This window comes from Xenopus laevis, chromosome 5L (genome assembly GCF_017654675.1).
Source record: "Xenopus laevis strain J_2021 chromosome 5L, Xenopus_laevis_v10.1, whole genome shotgun sequence".
Lineage (NCBI taxonomy): Eukaryota > Metazoa > Chordata > Amphibia > Anura > Pipidae > Xenopus > Xenopus laevis.
The window spans coordinates 122,323,736-122,340,248 of NC_054379.1; the positions used below are offsets into that span (position 1 = coordinate 122,323,736).

Here is a 16,513-nt window from a genome sequence, read left to right on the forward strand (position 1 = left end):
GAGAGGAGGAGGAGAGTTGGATCCAATGGAGAAAAGAGAGAGAGCAGAAGGGAGAGGAGGAAGCAGGACCTTCAAGACGGCAGGAAGGAAGGGAGAGGGCTTCATCCAGTACAGAAGGGACAGTCTTCACAGAATGGCGACAGGACCAAGGTGACTACACGGAAGACTACTAGGGGTGAGTTGAGTATTTCTTTTGATTCAGAATCTGATGTTGAGGGGTCAGATAGTGAGACTGAGGGAGGAAAGATATTATCATTAATGAAAAAAATTCTTTAGAGGGAAAGGAAAGAAAAAGGTTTAGGAAAAACAAAGGAAAGTAGTCAGTCAATGGTTATAGTTGGAGCAGCAGATACTTATGCATGCGCGTTGACAGAAACAGCAGATCACTTGCCGAGGAAAACTAGGAAAAATATTGAGGCTGGAAAATTTGTGGATATCTATGAGTTGACTAGGGAAGCTGTTCAGGCAAAGGAGGACGGGGTGAAAACCGAAGAGAAAGAAAAAAAGGGGAAAACAATTTTCGATTGGTTGAAGGGATTCTTGGTTTTTGCTAGCGTGTACTTAGAGAAAAACCGGAACAATGTTTGAATATTATAAAGTACATAGACACAATAGTCGACACATACTTGTTTTATAAAGGCTCTTCATGGTCGGATTACGACAGGGCCTTTAGAAAGAAGATATTGAGTAGCAAGGTTTTGTCCTTTGGACAAAAGGATATAGATTTGTGGACGAGATTGGTTTCAAAAGATAATGGTTCAGCTGGCAATAGCAATAAAGGGTCATATGCTTTTAAGCCCAAAAACATCTGTTTTGCGTACAACGAGAAAAGGTGTACTAGGGGCTATGCGTGCAGGTTTAAGCATTCTTGTTTGGCTTGTGGATTTTCTCATGCAGTAGCTGACTGTAATAAAAAGAAAGAAGGTCAGATAAACAGGCAGCCTTTTCGAGCAGCTTACCAGAAGAGCGGAAACGCCAATACAAACAGCCAGGCTAAGTAAAGAGTTGGCAAGTTACCCAGACAAGGAAGCCGCAAAATTTTTAACAAAAGGTTTTTTGGAAGGTTTTAGGATCCCAGTTTTACACCCTCCCCCACCCAGCAAAGTTCTTAAAAATTTAAAATCGGCTAGTCGACATACCGAAGTTTTGAAGCAAAAAATCGAAAAAGAAATAAAAGCAGGGAGAATGGCAGGACCATTTGAGGACTCGCCTATTGAGGGGCTAGTAGTATCACCGTTAGGTATAGTCCCAAAAAAGGAGTCAGGAAAATTTAGAATGATACAGCACCTTTCATATCCAGATGGTGAGTCGGTGAATGATGCTTTAGATGAGGAACAGTGTAAAGTACAATACCAGTCTTTCAATGAGGCATTGGAAACAGTTAGGAGTCAAGGAAAAGGGGCATTGCTGGCAAAGGTAGACATCGAATCTGCATTTAGGTTGTTACCCTTACATCCAGAAAGCTTTAGATTGACGGGTTGTCATTTTCAGGGAGCATTTTATGTCGACCTATGTCTACCTATGGGCTGCCGCAATCTCTTGTTCATTTTTCGAGACTTTCAGCACCTATTTGCATTGGCAGTTGTATAAAAGATCAGGCAACAAAGCTATAGCTCACTATTTGGATGACTTCCTGATCATAGGCCCTAGACGCTCTGCAATCTGTCAAGACACATTAGCAATATTTCTGAATATGTTGAAGGAGTTAGGAGTGCCAGTGGCTGTTGACATAACAGTACAACCAACCACAAAGTTGACCTTTTTGGGTATTGAGATTGATACAGGGGCCAAAATGTGTAGATTACCAAAAGAAAAAGTAGTAAAAACTAGGCAAGCAGTTAGAAGATTGGAAGCAGCGAATAAAGTATCACTGAGGGAAATGCAACAAGCCCTAGGTTTATTGAATTTCGCATGCAGGATAATACCAATGGGCCGCATTTTTAACAGGAGATTGGAAAAATCCACATCAGGGGTTAATAAGCCATTTCATAAAATAAGGGTCACAAAGGAAATGAAAGCAGACTTGAAAATATGGAACTGTTTCTTATCTAAATTCAATGGTGTCAGGTTATGGTTAGCAGAGGCACAAATTAATCAAGAGGTAGAGCTTTTCACAGATGCTGCCGGGAGCGTAGGCTTTGGTGCTTACTTGGCAGGGAAATGGTGTGCGGCCAGGTGGCCGCAAGCATGGCATGACAAAGGTCTGACAAAAAATTTGACTTTGTTGGAGTTATTCCCAATCTTGGTAGCATTAGAGCTTTGGGCAGAAGATTTGAAGGATAGGGCAATTAAGTTCTTTTCTGATAACATGGGAGTGGTCCACGCAGTGAATAACCTGTCATCAGACTCAATCCCAGTAATTGGTCTACTAAGGCATCTGGTTCTGATCTGTATGCGGTTTAATATATCGTTCAGAGCCCAACATGTACCAGGGGTAGAAAACACTATAGCAGACGCCTTGTCTAGAGAAAAGTGGGATATGTTTTTTAAGTGCGCTCCATATGCGGAAAAATCAGCTTACGCATGCCCTGAAAATTTATGGCAGCTCGTGACCCCCTCTTAGAAGAATTGTGTGAAAGGGCAGTATCCGAAAAGACTCTTTCCAGCTACAAAAAGGCCTGGAAGAGATGGCAAATATTCTGCAGAAGCGGTAAGAGCAATCAAGGCACTAAGGATTTGGTGTCATTTTTAATGGTCCTGTACAGAGAAGGAAAGTCAAGAGCAGGAGCCAGCAACGCATTAGCCGCAATTTCTCATTTTTCCATAGTAAAGGGTAGGACAGATATCACACATGATCCATTAGTTAGGAAAATAATGAAGGGATGGGCAAGAGTTGAAGGCCCCAGGGTTGATAAGAGAGAACCCATAATTGAATGCAGACTAAAAATGATTCTGAACTCTCTTGAAGAGGTGTGTTCAGACCAATTCGAATGTATTTTGTTTAGAGCAGCCTTTGCTCTGGCTTTCGGAGGAGCATTTAGGATAAGCGAATTGGTCCCCCCATCCAAGAAGGTAACAGATAAAGGTTTAATGTATAGCCAGGTCTCGTTACAGGACAGTAAGTTGTTAGTTTACATCAGTAGATCAAAAACAGATCAGTTGGGTAAGGGCAGATGGTTCAGTATAGAAAAAACTTCAAGGATAACATGCCCTGTCAAGGCCTTGCAGGATTACATAGGGATGCGCCCAGCAGGGGGGCACCTTTGTTAATTCACAGGGACTTATCCCCCATGTCAGCATTTCAATTTAGGCAAGTGCTCAAAAAGGCTGTCATTGCGAATGGATGGGATCCTAAAAAATTTGGATCACATTCATTCAGGATAGGGGCAGCAACAGAAGCAGCAATGAGGGGAGAAACAGAGGATAGGATACCTGCTACCTGCAACATTTTGATCATAGGCCATTCCTTTATTTTTTGGGCAAGACAGCATGCAGCAGGCAAGCAGTTGGTTTTACCGGAGGAACACATGAAGATTACATGGCAGGGGTGGAGAGGCATGAAGTGGGAACAAATGAGAGGCCGGTTGTATAGTGCAATACAGAAGTTCAAGTTCATAAACCTGGTGATAGTACATGCTGGGGGAAATGACCTTACGTCAATCAAAACCCCGGCATTGATAGAAAGCATGAGAAAGGACTTAGAGGATTTAATGTCCAGCAACAAGATAGGGGGAGTTGCTTGGTCAGACATCATACAGAGAGGAGAATGGCGAGGAGCAGTTTCCCCCCAGGGCATCGAAAGAGCCAGGAAAAAAGTAAACCGGGGCCATGCACAAGATCATGTGTTCCTCAGGTAACGGGGTAATTAGACATGACAATATAAGGTACCGACAAACACAGCTTTTTAGAAAGGATAAAGTACATTTGACTGAGGAAGGTTTGGATTTGTTTTGGGAAAACTTCAGGAATTATATAGAGGAATGGTGGAGGTCACAAGAGGTCTAGGTGGGCCATGGAAAAGGATAGGTGGCACCCTTCCCTTCTTTTCCATTGGGTGGCATCAGTGCGGCTCCAGGAAGACGGATGGTTCTTCAGTGAAGTGCAGGCCTACCCTCGGAAAGTCGCGAGTGTGGAGCAGACTTTGACTGCACGGTCTTGTCTGTGTCATGCGAGAGGCTGGGTTAGCGCCATTATTGCACATGATAGGGAGCAGGGGGATGGGCTACTGGTTGGTCAACAGAGGGCGCTCTGCCCCATGATCCCTGCTCTCTAAAATAACTGTTTGGTACGGTGTGGGCACCAGGCCCACGTTCTTGGCGATTATAGGAGCCGCAGCTGGTGGTCAGGGTGTACCTAGTCCTTAGCACATATATATATAACTTGTTAATAAAATACGTGACCTCCACAGATTTTGCCACCTTAAGAAGTCTCCGTGTCGTTATTCAGGTTTATTCAGGTTGGTGGTAAGCACAACGGAAGGGGGGTAGGGGGATCCTTAGCCTAGGAGAAAAGAGGCCCACCTAGGGTCGAGGTGAGTTTAGGCTGGGCCCCCTCCCCCCGCTAGATGTGTATTGGGAGTATCGGCCCGGTCCGCCCCCACTCCCTAGCACAGGGAGTTTACAACAATAGGCCCCCTTTTTCGGCGGGAAAAAAGGGGGCGGGCTGAAGGGCGGAGCCGGGGGGCAGGTAAGCCTGGAAGGGGTTTTTAAGGAGGAGCAGGAGGCCAGTGTAACATAACCTGTTTTTTCTTTCTCCCACCCTCCCATCCCAGGTAAAGAGCAAGAAGATACGAAAAGACGGTGCTCCAGGGTTCTAGCAACCGATCGCCCTTATGGGGTCAGGAAGGAATTTTTCACCAGGCTGCTAATTGGCCAAAAAAAAAGCACCTGAGTTTTTTGCCTTCCTCTGGGGCACCATTATCTGTGTAGGTCAATGGGTACCACCCTGACACAGCTGCGTTTTCAGTTACAAGGCATCAGTGCGGCTCCAGGAAGACGGATGGTTCTTCAGTGAAGTGCAGGCCTACCCTCGGAAAGTCGCGAGTGTGGAGCAGACTTTGACTGCACGGTCTTGTCTGTGTCATGCGAGAGGCTGGGTTAGCGCCATTATTGCACATGATAGGGAGCAGGGGGATGGGCTACTGGTTGGTCAACAGAGGGCGCTCTGCCCCATGATCCCTGCTCTCTAAAATAACTGTTTGGTACGGTGTGGGCACCAGGCCCACGTTCTTGGCGATTATAGGAGCCGCAGCTGGTGGTCAGGGTGTACCTAGTCCTTAGCACATATATATATAACTTGTTAATAAAATACGTGACCTCCACAGATTTTGCCACCTTAAGAAGTCTCCGTGTCGTTATTCAGGTTTATTCAGGTTGGTGGTAAGCACAACGGAAGGGGGGTAGGGGGATCCTTAGCCTAGTGTCCCCAATAGCAGCTGTGAGGGGCAAAACAACTTGCATATGAAACTGTATGGCTATAAAGCTGTCGAAAATCTTGTATGCAGCAGCTATGTGACTGCTAATGAGCACATTATATGTGTTTAGCTTTACACATGTGGCATACTGGCAGATTTCAGGTTTTCCCTGTGCTGGTTTGTAGTAGGCTAAACACTTAAAGCAAAAATGCTCCTGACAGGCCCTACTGCTTGCACTTTCAGGGAAATTCTCATGGCAGCTCAGTGGAGGGAGGAGGCATATTTTATTTTTAATAAAAAACATGGTAGGCAAAATGATTAATCTTAAAGGGATGGGTTCACCTTTCAGTTAATAACCAATTCTAAGCAACTTTTCAATAGGTCTTCATTATTGATTTTTTATCATTTTAATTTTTTGCCTTATTTTTCTGACTCTTTCCAGCTTTCAAATTGGGATAACTGACCCCATCTAAAAAAACAAATGCTCTGTAAGGCTACACATGTATTGTTATTACTACTTTTTATTACTCATCTTTCTATTCAGGCCCTCTACTATTCATATTCCAATCTCTTATTAAAATCAGTGCATGGTTGCTGGGGTAATTTGGAACCTAGCAACCAGATAGCTGAAACTGCAAACTTACTAAACTAACTTACTAAAAAGCCACCTAACCCTTTATTGAAGCTATCTGCCAGTACATCCACTTCAGGAGAGAATTCCACATCCCCAGCTCAGTCTATCTGCACTGGAATGCAGGGTCGCCATTAGAAATCACGGGGCCCCGTACAATAAAGTTTTTTACCCCACCCAGCCCCCATCCCAGATCCCGCCCACTCTACACCACAGTTAAAAAACTCTCTCTGCCCTATAAGTTAAAAAAAAAAGAACATTGGAGCCAGAGCACCCTTACAAGTTAAAAAAAAAATTGGGGCCCCGAAGAATATTTTTTAAAAAAACAGGAATTGAACTTGTGGCTTCAGGACTTCAACTTCGCCTCCTTTCGTAACGTTGGGTCTTTTTGCCGCTTCAGGACTTCAATTTCAGCTGTTTTCGTGACTTTGGGTCTTTTCACTGCTTCGCAACATGAGCTTTTCGGCACCTCTGCATTCGGGACTTCGGCTTTTCGGCACTACCGCATTCAGGACTTTGGAAGGAGTGTTCACGGCTTCGGGCTTCAGTCATATCAAGGGGGGCCCAGCTCTTTCGAAAAGTTCAGCAATGCCGGGCCTGAAGGGGCCCAGTACACTCGTACCCCCTGTTCCCCCCTGATGGCCGGAAATACTATTGCTTCCCCAATCAGTAATAAGGTTGCTTGATGTTCAGGCTGTCAGTGAACATTGAGTGTTTCTTGCTCATCTTCAGTATTTTTTTTTACACTTTGTTTTGGTGAAATATATTATTCTGTGCAGCAGGGAAATGACAGAGGCCTCTTCACTCGCATTACTTTTATTTGCTTTGCCCCCTGCCAAATATTGAGTAGTGAAAGGCAGTAGTGACTGATATTGGGAACTGGCACTTCAAACACATTATGCAGTAAGATACAATGGTACTTAAACACCAGTCAAATGTATATATGTATATGCAGGGGACACATCTCTGCTTCTGAGAGCTTTCACAGTCCCAAAAATGAGCAACTTCCAGAACCACCCTCACTATCTCTCTCTTGGGGGAGCTTTCTGTTTAACCAACATTATTTATCTTCCATGTACCATGTAGAGCTGGTTCTGCAGAATCCAATGGTGAATAGAAGGGAAGCTAAAACTGCCCATACACTGCACTGTACTGTGGAGAATACAAACGGCACTGCTACTTTTCCTTCCTTTTTAATTATCAGACACGTGATGTATAAGCATTGGGCACTGGGAAAAGCTGTTTTATATGGATTAATTCCCAACATTATTAAAACTATATTCATGTCATTTATATTTGTACAGTCATGCCTTGGGTTGAATTAGCACATGTTTAAACATGTGAGCAGTAACGCCACGTCAAGGCTTCAACCCTTGTTACTGTTTGGGGCATTTTTGTGCCCCCGATGCTGCTCCCCCTCCCCCACTCAGAATTCAGCGTTGGAGTGGGTTATGGGGGGCTGCATCGCTAGTGCCGAGAGCGCAATTGTGCTATCTACACTAGAAGAGCCGAATTTCCAGTCTAAATACTGGGATTCCGCCTCTTAAAGTACCAGGAACGTTTTTTTCCTGCCCCTGGTAACGTCCATGTGCTGCTGCCCGAGGCAAAATTCTCACCTTACCTCATGGTAGCACTGCAACTGGTTACTGTCCATTCCATTCACACCTATTTCCCTAACACAGTCGTGCACTCATTCTTACCTCAAGCTCTCACACTCGGGGTTCCTTGTTTCTTATGGGAGACAATAGGCTAAAGCTAGAAACAGGCTCACATGAATCATGTGCAATCTTTTACCCAAGGAAACCCTGCCTAACTTCCAGTTGATCCAGAGGAAGGCGAAAAACCCCATCTGTAGCCTCTCCAATTTGCTTCAGAGGGGAAAAAATTCCTTCCTGACTCCAAAATGGCAATCGGACCAGTCCCTGGATCAACGTGGTACTAATGATTACCAGTAACCTGGTATATACACCCTTGCCAGAAAGGCATCCATACTATTCTCACTGTTCCTGACCTATGCTATATAAGATGCATTCATGTAACCAGTTCACTAATATATTCTCTCTACACTGACTTTTACTCTTCATTCACACACCTATTATGTCTACTCTCCCTAACTAGGGGTTGGGTGGGTTACTCTGCTTTAACACCATGTACTCGTCATTTTCTCACATTCATGCCTACTTTCTTTAACCAAATCACACCCCATTCAGTTTCTTGGGGGGGGGGCACTCCTTTACACCATGCACACACCTTTCAAATCTATTTTCCCTAACTGAATCACACTGTTTTTTGTTTTTTTGTTTTGTGGGGGGGGGGGGGAGAAATAGGTCAGGGTTATAACTAGAGGAGAGGGCAAAGGGGGTTTTTTTGTTATTTTTTTGTGTTTTTTTTTTTAAACTAGGGTATAGGATGGGGTTGTAACTGGAGAAGAGGAGATGAAGGTTGGGATGGGGAACACTAACAGAAATATTAACTGTGGTGGGCCTAGCACATTTTACCAATTTTGGCCTCAAGGTCGCAAAATAGATGGAGCATTAGTGATGGTTTAGTGACCCACATGCTACTGACAGGCATGGTAAGATGAACTAGATGGTGATGACAGATGGAATATTTGGTAAAAGGAGCAGCTAATATTGGCAGAGTGAGGATGTGACAGGGCCAGATGGACAAGGCAGAATTGATTATGGAGGTGGATGGCTGATGGAGGTGATGGAAAGCACATAGAAAGCTTACTGGACTTTTAACTTTGGCAGATGATATAGCCAGATGAAATAGATGGTACACTTGAGTGGAGTAGATGACAAGGCAGGTGGAGTAAGTGATAAGATCCCAAACCTCAGGGAAGTAAGTGGATCCCACACTAGGCATGCCCTTCTGTCTTATAACAGCCACCTTTGACTTTCGGCCTTACCCGTAGCCACTCAGGTGCTGCCAGGTTTTACTGCACAAGTATCCAGAGACTCTCACTGAGGTGAGGGAGGCCAGTGTAAAACTCACCTGTCTAGACTTCTACTCCTTCCAGCTGGGATTTATGTAGGAAAGCCCTTGAATGAGATTGTCCTCTGATGGGTTTTGTAGGACCTCCATGAATGATGGTGTGACCTTATTTAAATCTTCAGATGATTCCTGAAAAGTAAAATGTTTTTGCTTAATGATAATATTTTTTATTTCAGTCACAAAGTTACCTCTCCCCACCCCACCAATGTAGTTGTGCAGTGGTAAGTCTACCCCCCCCCCAGTAGCTGTAACCACCTGAATGCTGCTAGTGAAGTGATGCTGGCCAAGTAGTGATGGATTCTTTGCCGAACATTTATCAAAATGTGAGTTTAGAGCTTAATAAATAAAAACTCAATCACGTTCTATATTAGATGTTTAGAAGCATATTTATCAAATGGTGAGTTCTAACTTTCATCCATTGATAAATACAATTGTAAAAATCCCATAGCAATGAATAAAATGTGCGTGTTTTTTTTTCTCTCTTAACTCACATTTTGATAAATCTTCCCCTTAATGTAAAGCAGTGATTTCCCATTGTATTTTGTACTTACAGGTTCTGGCTGAAAAGGTGGTGGTATCCCCATGCTTTCCAGCTCCTCCCAATCAATGGAAGCATAAAAAGGATGTTGCCGGATACTTCCATTGATTCCAAGGCGTTTGTGAGGCTTCTTTTTCAGAAGCTAAAGATAGAAAAGAGCACCATATGTTACAATACTGATTTGGGTAATAAATACAATGCAAATGAAAATATTGAAAAAGCTACTGAGGGGGAGGGGCAGATGTAATATCTGCTCAGACTCACCTTTCTCAGAAGATTACGTAGTTCTGAGCTGATCCATCCTGGAATGTTGGGCTGATCTTTGAGGATGGATTTTTTCACTTTGGGCAGGTCACATCCAGTCTGGAAAGGGGATTTCCCAGTGGCCATTTTGCATAGTGTAACACCAAAAGACCACCAGTCCACAGCTGCAGTGTAGTCACGGTCTAGTAGCATCTTGATAATAAAGATTTGATTAGTTACCAACCTATAAACGGTTCTCTGTGCAGTTCTCTATATGAAGTGGATGTTTATGAACATGAGATTTTTTCTTAGTTCTGATCCCATGCAAATAATACCAAATAATGAGGTGTGGTGTCCATTCACGTTTGCTCAATAAACTCTCAGCTGTAACCCCTTTCTGCACTTTAGTATGGAGAGCAAAGAGCTGTACCCTAAGTTACAAGTTGTTTTTTCAATGTGGTGCAATTACCGGCTGCAGGTGGCACTATAGGTGCAGGTTATCAGTGTATGGACCCTCTGGATTATAATTATGAGTCCCTTAATGCTTTAGCATGTGTGTCTGTACCAGCATGTTATATTATAAATGCACTGGAACAAATTTCTCACCTCGGGGGCCATGTAATTCAATGTCCCTGCTTGGCCATGGATGGTATTATGGCCAAACACTTCTGCTGCTGCTACACCGAAGTCAGCAAGCTTCACGTGTCCCTCACTGCTCAGTAGAACATTCCCTGGCTTGATGTCTCTATAAGGCACAATGGAGTTAGAAAGTTCATGTAATATACAGTAAATTCCATAGAAATCCATTTTTCATTATCACATTTATAAACTTATGGTGACTAGAAGTGAAGTGAAATTTGTGAGAATTCGAGAATAAGTGGAGAAAAGAAAGTGAAGAGCCAGGGACCCCCTGCAAAAAAATTTTCAGGACCCCCTCTGCACAAAATAGTGGGAGAATTTCATGAATAATATCCCCAGAACTCACAGAAGGATGGCACAGTAGCAATTCCATGTATAAATACCCCAGTACTATAGAAGTATGGCACAGTAGCAATTTCACATATAAATACCCCAGAACTACCAATGTATATGGGGGGGTATATTATAAAGTATGAGGAGGAGGGGCAGGAGATTATATGGGAGACACCAATGTATATAGGGGGTATATTATAAAGTATGAGGAGGAGGGGCAGGAGATTATATGGGAGACACCAATGTATATAGGGGGTATATTATAAAGTATGAGGAGGAGGGGCAGGAGACTATATGGGAGATGCCAATGTATATAGGGGGTATATTAAAAAGGAGGAGGAGGAGGAAGGGCAGGAGACTATATGGGAGACACCAATGTACTGTATATAGGGGGTATATTATAAAGTATGAGGAGGAGGGGCAGGAGACTATATGGGAGATGCCAATGTATATAGGGGGTATATTATAAAGTATGAGGAGGAGGAGGGCAGGAGATTATATGGGAGATGCCAATGTACAGTATATAGGGGGTATATTGTAAAGTATGAGGATATGGGGAGTGAGTATGTGTCAGGGGGAGCCTGTAATGTATTAGGGGCAGTTATTAGCCAGTCTGGTGCCTCAGGACTGCATTTACACTGTGTAACCCCCCCTATCTGTGAGCAGCTGCCCCATAAACTAAACTCGACCCCCTTCCCACCTGTGGCCAGTACCCCACACTCTAATCTGCCGCTTCTCTATTCAGACTGAGGCGCGCCCGAATCTCAGATACACTCAGCTACAGGTGACAGAAGCGCGTCCCAAGCCTCACCCTGATATTAGACTCCACCAATCACAGCGAAGGATTCACCCCGAGGCTCGGAACACACTGGGCGCTGTGCAGAAATAACATGTTTTGTTGTGATGTGCTGCTGCTGCTGGAATAGAGACAATGTCAGTCTGTGCGTGTTCTCTCTCTCCCCTCACTTGAGCCTTTAATTATTTTTTATTTTAACTAAAATAACAAACGGTTATTATTTTGCACCAGCGGTCTAGCTACCGATGAAGCAGGCCCCTCCTGGCCCCCTGTACCCCCCGCAACTGCGGGGTCTGCTTCCTCGGTAGTTACGCCACTGATGAAGAGCATATATAGATAAGAGGCAAACATCACGTACCGATGGATAATGCCACGAGAATGTAGATACTGCAGGCCACAAACCATCTCCGCTGAGTAGAAGCTGCCAAAGTAGAACAGTTTATTAGTCTTTATTCAAAATGCATCATATCCTACATCACTGCATAACCATTCCAGAAAATAAGATCAATTTAGAAATAGTTTATCCTTGGTTTGAATTAGACCCTGCATAAATGACTCATGTCACACTCCTATTCATTTAGTAACATACAGTGAAAAGAATCTTCTTCCTTCTGCCAAATCTATTGCTTTATGAGGCCATTCCATGCAGTTCAGTTAGAAATTAAAAACTTGGATGAAACTTTTGCACCTGCCAAATTAACCCCCACACTCAACTTTCTTATCATTGTCTTGCCTGACTCTCCTCGTTTTGTGCCCTAAGAGCTTACAACGATGACTCTCAATGTGCCTTTACAGTTATTCTATCACAGTACTGACAACTGAAATGCTTCTTATATAAAACATCACCAGACACCTCATGCTCTCCAGGGTACAGGAAGGTTGGGTTCTCTATACTGGGCCACCAACTTTAACCCTGTTTTCCGCATGTACGATTAGGATTTTGCCACTTACATCACTTCTCTCTCTTCCAGGTGTTGCCTGTCTCCGATGAGTTCATGAAGGCTTCCTCCACTGGCGTACTCCATTATGAAGAAGGCATGGAGCTAGTTATAGAGACAGAGGAGAAGAGACTCACATGAACAGGTGGCACCACACTGAACAGCACAGAAAGATTTACAAACCTATATAATAGGGAACATAAATGGCTTTTCAGATCCATAACCTACAATGCCCACCTCGCATGCTCAGTTACACTTCTAATCTACCCTAGCAACACCCCAATTATGCTTAAATCTCATTCATGACTCACCAAACCCCTCCACAATCTCTACCATTTTTCTGACCTGTGAATTGGGGCTTTCTATCTATGTCTCCCCCTGCCACAGGACATCTGCCTGCAGTACCCCTGCCCCTGTACCCCTCTGATGGCTGCTGTAATATTCCTTTATTGGGCCCCTGTGTACTAAAAATGGCAGTGCCTATTATGAAGCTCATTGACCTGGCGGCCCTGCATACCTGTAGCTTAATATAAAGAATGAAGTGACTGATATGATTTTGTACCTGACTCTGGAAGGCTGCGTGGGCATGGCACAAGAATGGATGTCCCACAGCAACCCTCAGGACCTGTGCCTCCTTCACAATGGAAGATGTATTCGTTGGCTCTTTCTGGATGATCTTTACGGCCACAAGTTTCCTGGTCACCGGTGTGGAAGCCAACATGACCTATGAAGGGCAGGGGAATAAGAAAAAGGATTTCATTCATTGTGTCTTAATGTTACTGGCAGGAATATATAGAATATAATCTATAATAGAATCACTATAATACAAGAATCAAGTTTTTCACACTGGTAACTGTATTAAATAGTAAGCTCAGGGCTCAATTTCCATCTCACATTGCTCCTTCCTTGCTCAAAAACAGTCACTATGCTTTAGGCCTGTAATTGTCTATTTGCACCTCTGTGTATTGGAAATGCCAGGGTCTATTTTACATCCCATTCCAGACCTGCCACGTGCAAACCTTGGTGCTTCATATCAAGTGCACAAACAGTTACACCTGGCAGTGTCGTATGCAAATAAAGGGATTCAGGGCAATACAACATGGTGCAGTGTGCCAATTTTGTTGCACTTTGTAACTTAGCCCTTATATCTCCTCTCTCCTATTATGGATAAGGAAGTCTCCCTCCTGGGATCCCCATTACTTACTTTAGCAAATCCACCTGTTCCAAGTACATAGTGGAAGTCGTACTCTGTGATGTTCAGTGAGAGAGGCCTCCTGGACTCAATGCAAGGTCTTCCGTGGCTGCTTCTTTCCTCTGGGAAAGGAGAAATTCTGTTAGTTTTACACATTTGACTGCCATAATATATAGATTTTCAAAAGCAATCTTCAACTTAAAGGGGTTGTTCATCTTCCAACACTTGTTTTCACTTCAGCTGGTTTCAGATAGTTCACCGGAAATAAATACTTTTTCCGATTACTTTCTATTTTGTATAATTGACTCTTCTGATATCGAAGGGTAAATCAAATTTTTACCTTTCTAATGCAGCTCTAAACTGTTCTAAACTGATACATTTAGTTGATACAGTTCTTATATTTTGTCTGCTGAGTGGAATCCCAGAGTTTCATTACAGGCAGCTGTTAGAATTGATACAATAGTTGCTAATATTCCACAGATGCTGCTGAGAAATCAACTAAATGTCTGAAACACCAGAGACAGGAACATTTAACTTTAAACTTAGATTTTGGAAAAACAGTACAAAAATAAAAAATGGAAAGCAATTGAAAAAAGTCTTTATTTTTGGAGAACAATCTGAAAACAATTGAACTGAAAAAGTGTTTGAAAGGTGAACAACCCGTTTAAGGTAAACTCCTAGTTTAATGGAGATACTAGCTTTATAATGATTGTGATATTGTAAACCCCAGTGTTGGACTGGCCCACAGGGATACCAGGAAAACTCCCAGTGGGCCCAGGTATCAGTGGGCCCTCCTGCTTCAAAACATTTGGCATATTTCATGGCCATTCCCTATTTCTATGAGAACAAAGACTAAATAGATTGAATAATAGATTATACCATGTAAAGAAAAGAGACTAGCAGAATAGAGGTTGTGTTAGGAGAGGAATTATAATAGTACTGAGAGTGGGCCCCTGATCTATGGTCTTTTGATGGGCACCTAGTCTAAGGTTTTTGGGTGGGCCCTTGGTGTCCCAGTCCAACACTGGTAAACCCAAATACCAATTGATCCTTAATCAGCGCTGTATTTAGTCCCAATTCTGCCCTTGGTACCAGACCTCAGCCCACAACCAACAGCACATGAGCAGTTTCCTTTTGTCAGTTAGCCCAGCTCCATACTGAAAGGCAGAAGCTTTCAAAATGTTACATTTACATACACATATATACATATAGCTTTATATTTATATACAGTATTTTTCAGTTAATGTATTTTATAGTATACATTTAATTTTCTTTGCTTACCAGTGATGTTTCCACTGCCCTCATAGCTCCTGCTTCTCACTGACTCCTTGAAGTTGCTGTTAGGCTGTTTTTCCTTCTCTCTTTCTGCCTCTTCATCACTTTCAATCCATCTTTTCTGGTACCTACCTCTTTTCTTTCCTTTCTTGATGTCATTGGATCGATTTGTCTTGTTGTTACTTGTTGCCTCTTCTTCTTCGTCACTTTCGATCCTTCTTTTGAGGCACCTCCTGATTTTCCTGTTGTTATTGGATTGCTCTGGAATCGTCTTCTCTCTTTCTACTTCTTCTTCATCACCACTGTCAATCCATTTTTTCTTTTCCTCCTTGAAGAGCTTCTTCCTCATCTTCTCTATTTCTTCCTCTTCGCTGCTGACGATCCTCCTTTTTCGGCATAACCTGCTGCACTCATTAATTGAGGCTTTTAGAGATGGACTCTTTGAAATGTTCCTTGAAGACATGTCTTCTTCTCAAATCGCAGTTGAAATCTCAAAAAAAATCTCGCTCAACAAAACACGCACCCAGTCTCTCTCAAAACCAAAGCAGTGTGAGATTATGGCAGTTGAACTGTCAATGCTTGTCACATGACCGTTTTATCCTGGACCAGGCACAGACACTTGGCCAGACTTGGGATAACCTACCAGGCTCTGTGTTTGGAGGCTGTTGGGAGTTGTAGTTGAGCCACATTGCTCCAAGTTGAATATCCCTAGCACAGACCATTATCAGCAGTTTAAGATGCTTTTATGCTCTAGTATGCTCATGCATTTATTCATGTTCATTGGTATATAAATATACCAATAAACTTAATTTATGGGCAACATATTTACTATACCTCTTATAATTATTTCAAACATACAAAGAAAGAGACATGCCAAAGAGAAATAATACAGGGTTTAACCCCCATATCAGCCCAGTGGACCTTAATATCTAAAATCACATTTACACTAAAGTTCATTTCATTAGGAGTAGAGCCGCAGTTTCCCCTCCAGCACTTTCCTCTTGTTTCTGTTCCTATAAAAGGCACTTGTCTAGTGCCACTAGTCCATCTTTCTGTAGGGGATCTAGAATCTGAGCAAATATTATACTTTCAACATGTTCTCCTTGTCTCTGTCCCTGTATTATAGGAACCTATCTAGTTCTATCAATCCCTCTTCCATAGGGAAAATAAAAGTAGAGCAGGCAGTAACACTGTTAACACTTCTCCTTTGTCTCTGCTCCTATTTAATAAGAACTTATCTAGTTCTATCATTCCCTGTTTCTGTAGTGGAACTAAAATCTGTTATATAAGGGCACTTGCCATTATATAAAATTAGGTGCAGCGATAGACAGATGGGAATTTTGACTGCAGTTAGTCTTCACTGGAGGGCAACCAATCAGTGATTAGCATTTTCAGCCATAAATTACTGAATATAATTCCAGGCCAGAGCTGGTATTATAGAGTTATTGGAAATGTACTTTGGTCCCAGGCCTGTTTCTAGATCAGGGGTATTTGTAGCATTCCAGACCAACATGCTACCTGTCTACCCATGTGCGATTACCCTTAGGCAGAGTCATTTTTTACTTTTGTTCCTGTGAG

At 42.9% G+C, this 16,513-nt stretch overlaps 1 protein-coding gene and 1 long non-coding RNA gene across 2 annotated transcripts; one reads left to right on the forward strand and one right to left on the reverse strand.

Moving 5' to 3' along the window:
• Nucleotides 1-117: 117 nt before the first annotated feature.
• LOC121393806 lies at nt 118-5,278 on the forward strand. The gene is made up of 2 exons (XR_005961377.1): nt 118-175; nt 4,712-5,278. It is a non-coding gene; the product is annotated as an uncharacterized LOC121393806 (long non-coding RNA).
• A 3,520-nt stretch (nt 5,279-8,798) lies between these two features.
• Nucleotides 8,799-15,398, reverse strand: LOC121393938 (protein kinase C delta type-like). The gene is made up of 10 exons (XM_041563790.1): nt 14,942-15,398; nt 14,753-14,831; nt 13,673-13,820; nt 13,031-13,192; nt 12,482-12,573; nt 11,739-11,951; nt 10,369-10,507; nt 9,784-9,975; nt 9,533-9,661; nt 8,799-9,110 (listed from the first exon to the last, which is right to left on the reverse strand). The coding sequence occupies exons 1-10, from the start codon at nt 15,396-15,398 to the stop codon at nt 8,994-8,996; spliced, it is 1,728 nt and encodes a 575-aa protein (XP_041419724.1). The 3' UTR covers nt 8,799-8,993.
• Between the last annotated feature and the right edge of the window lie 1,115 nt (nt 15,399-16,513).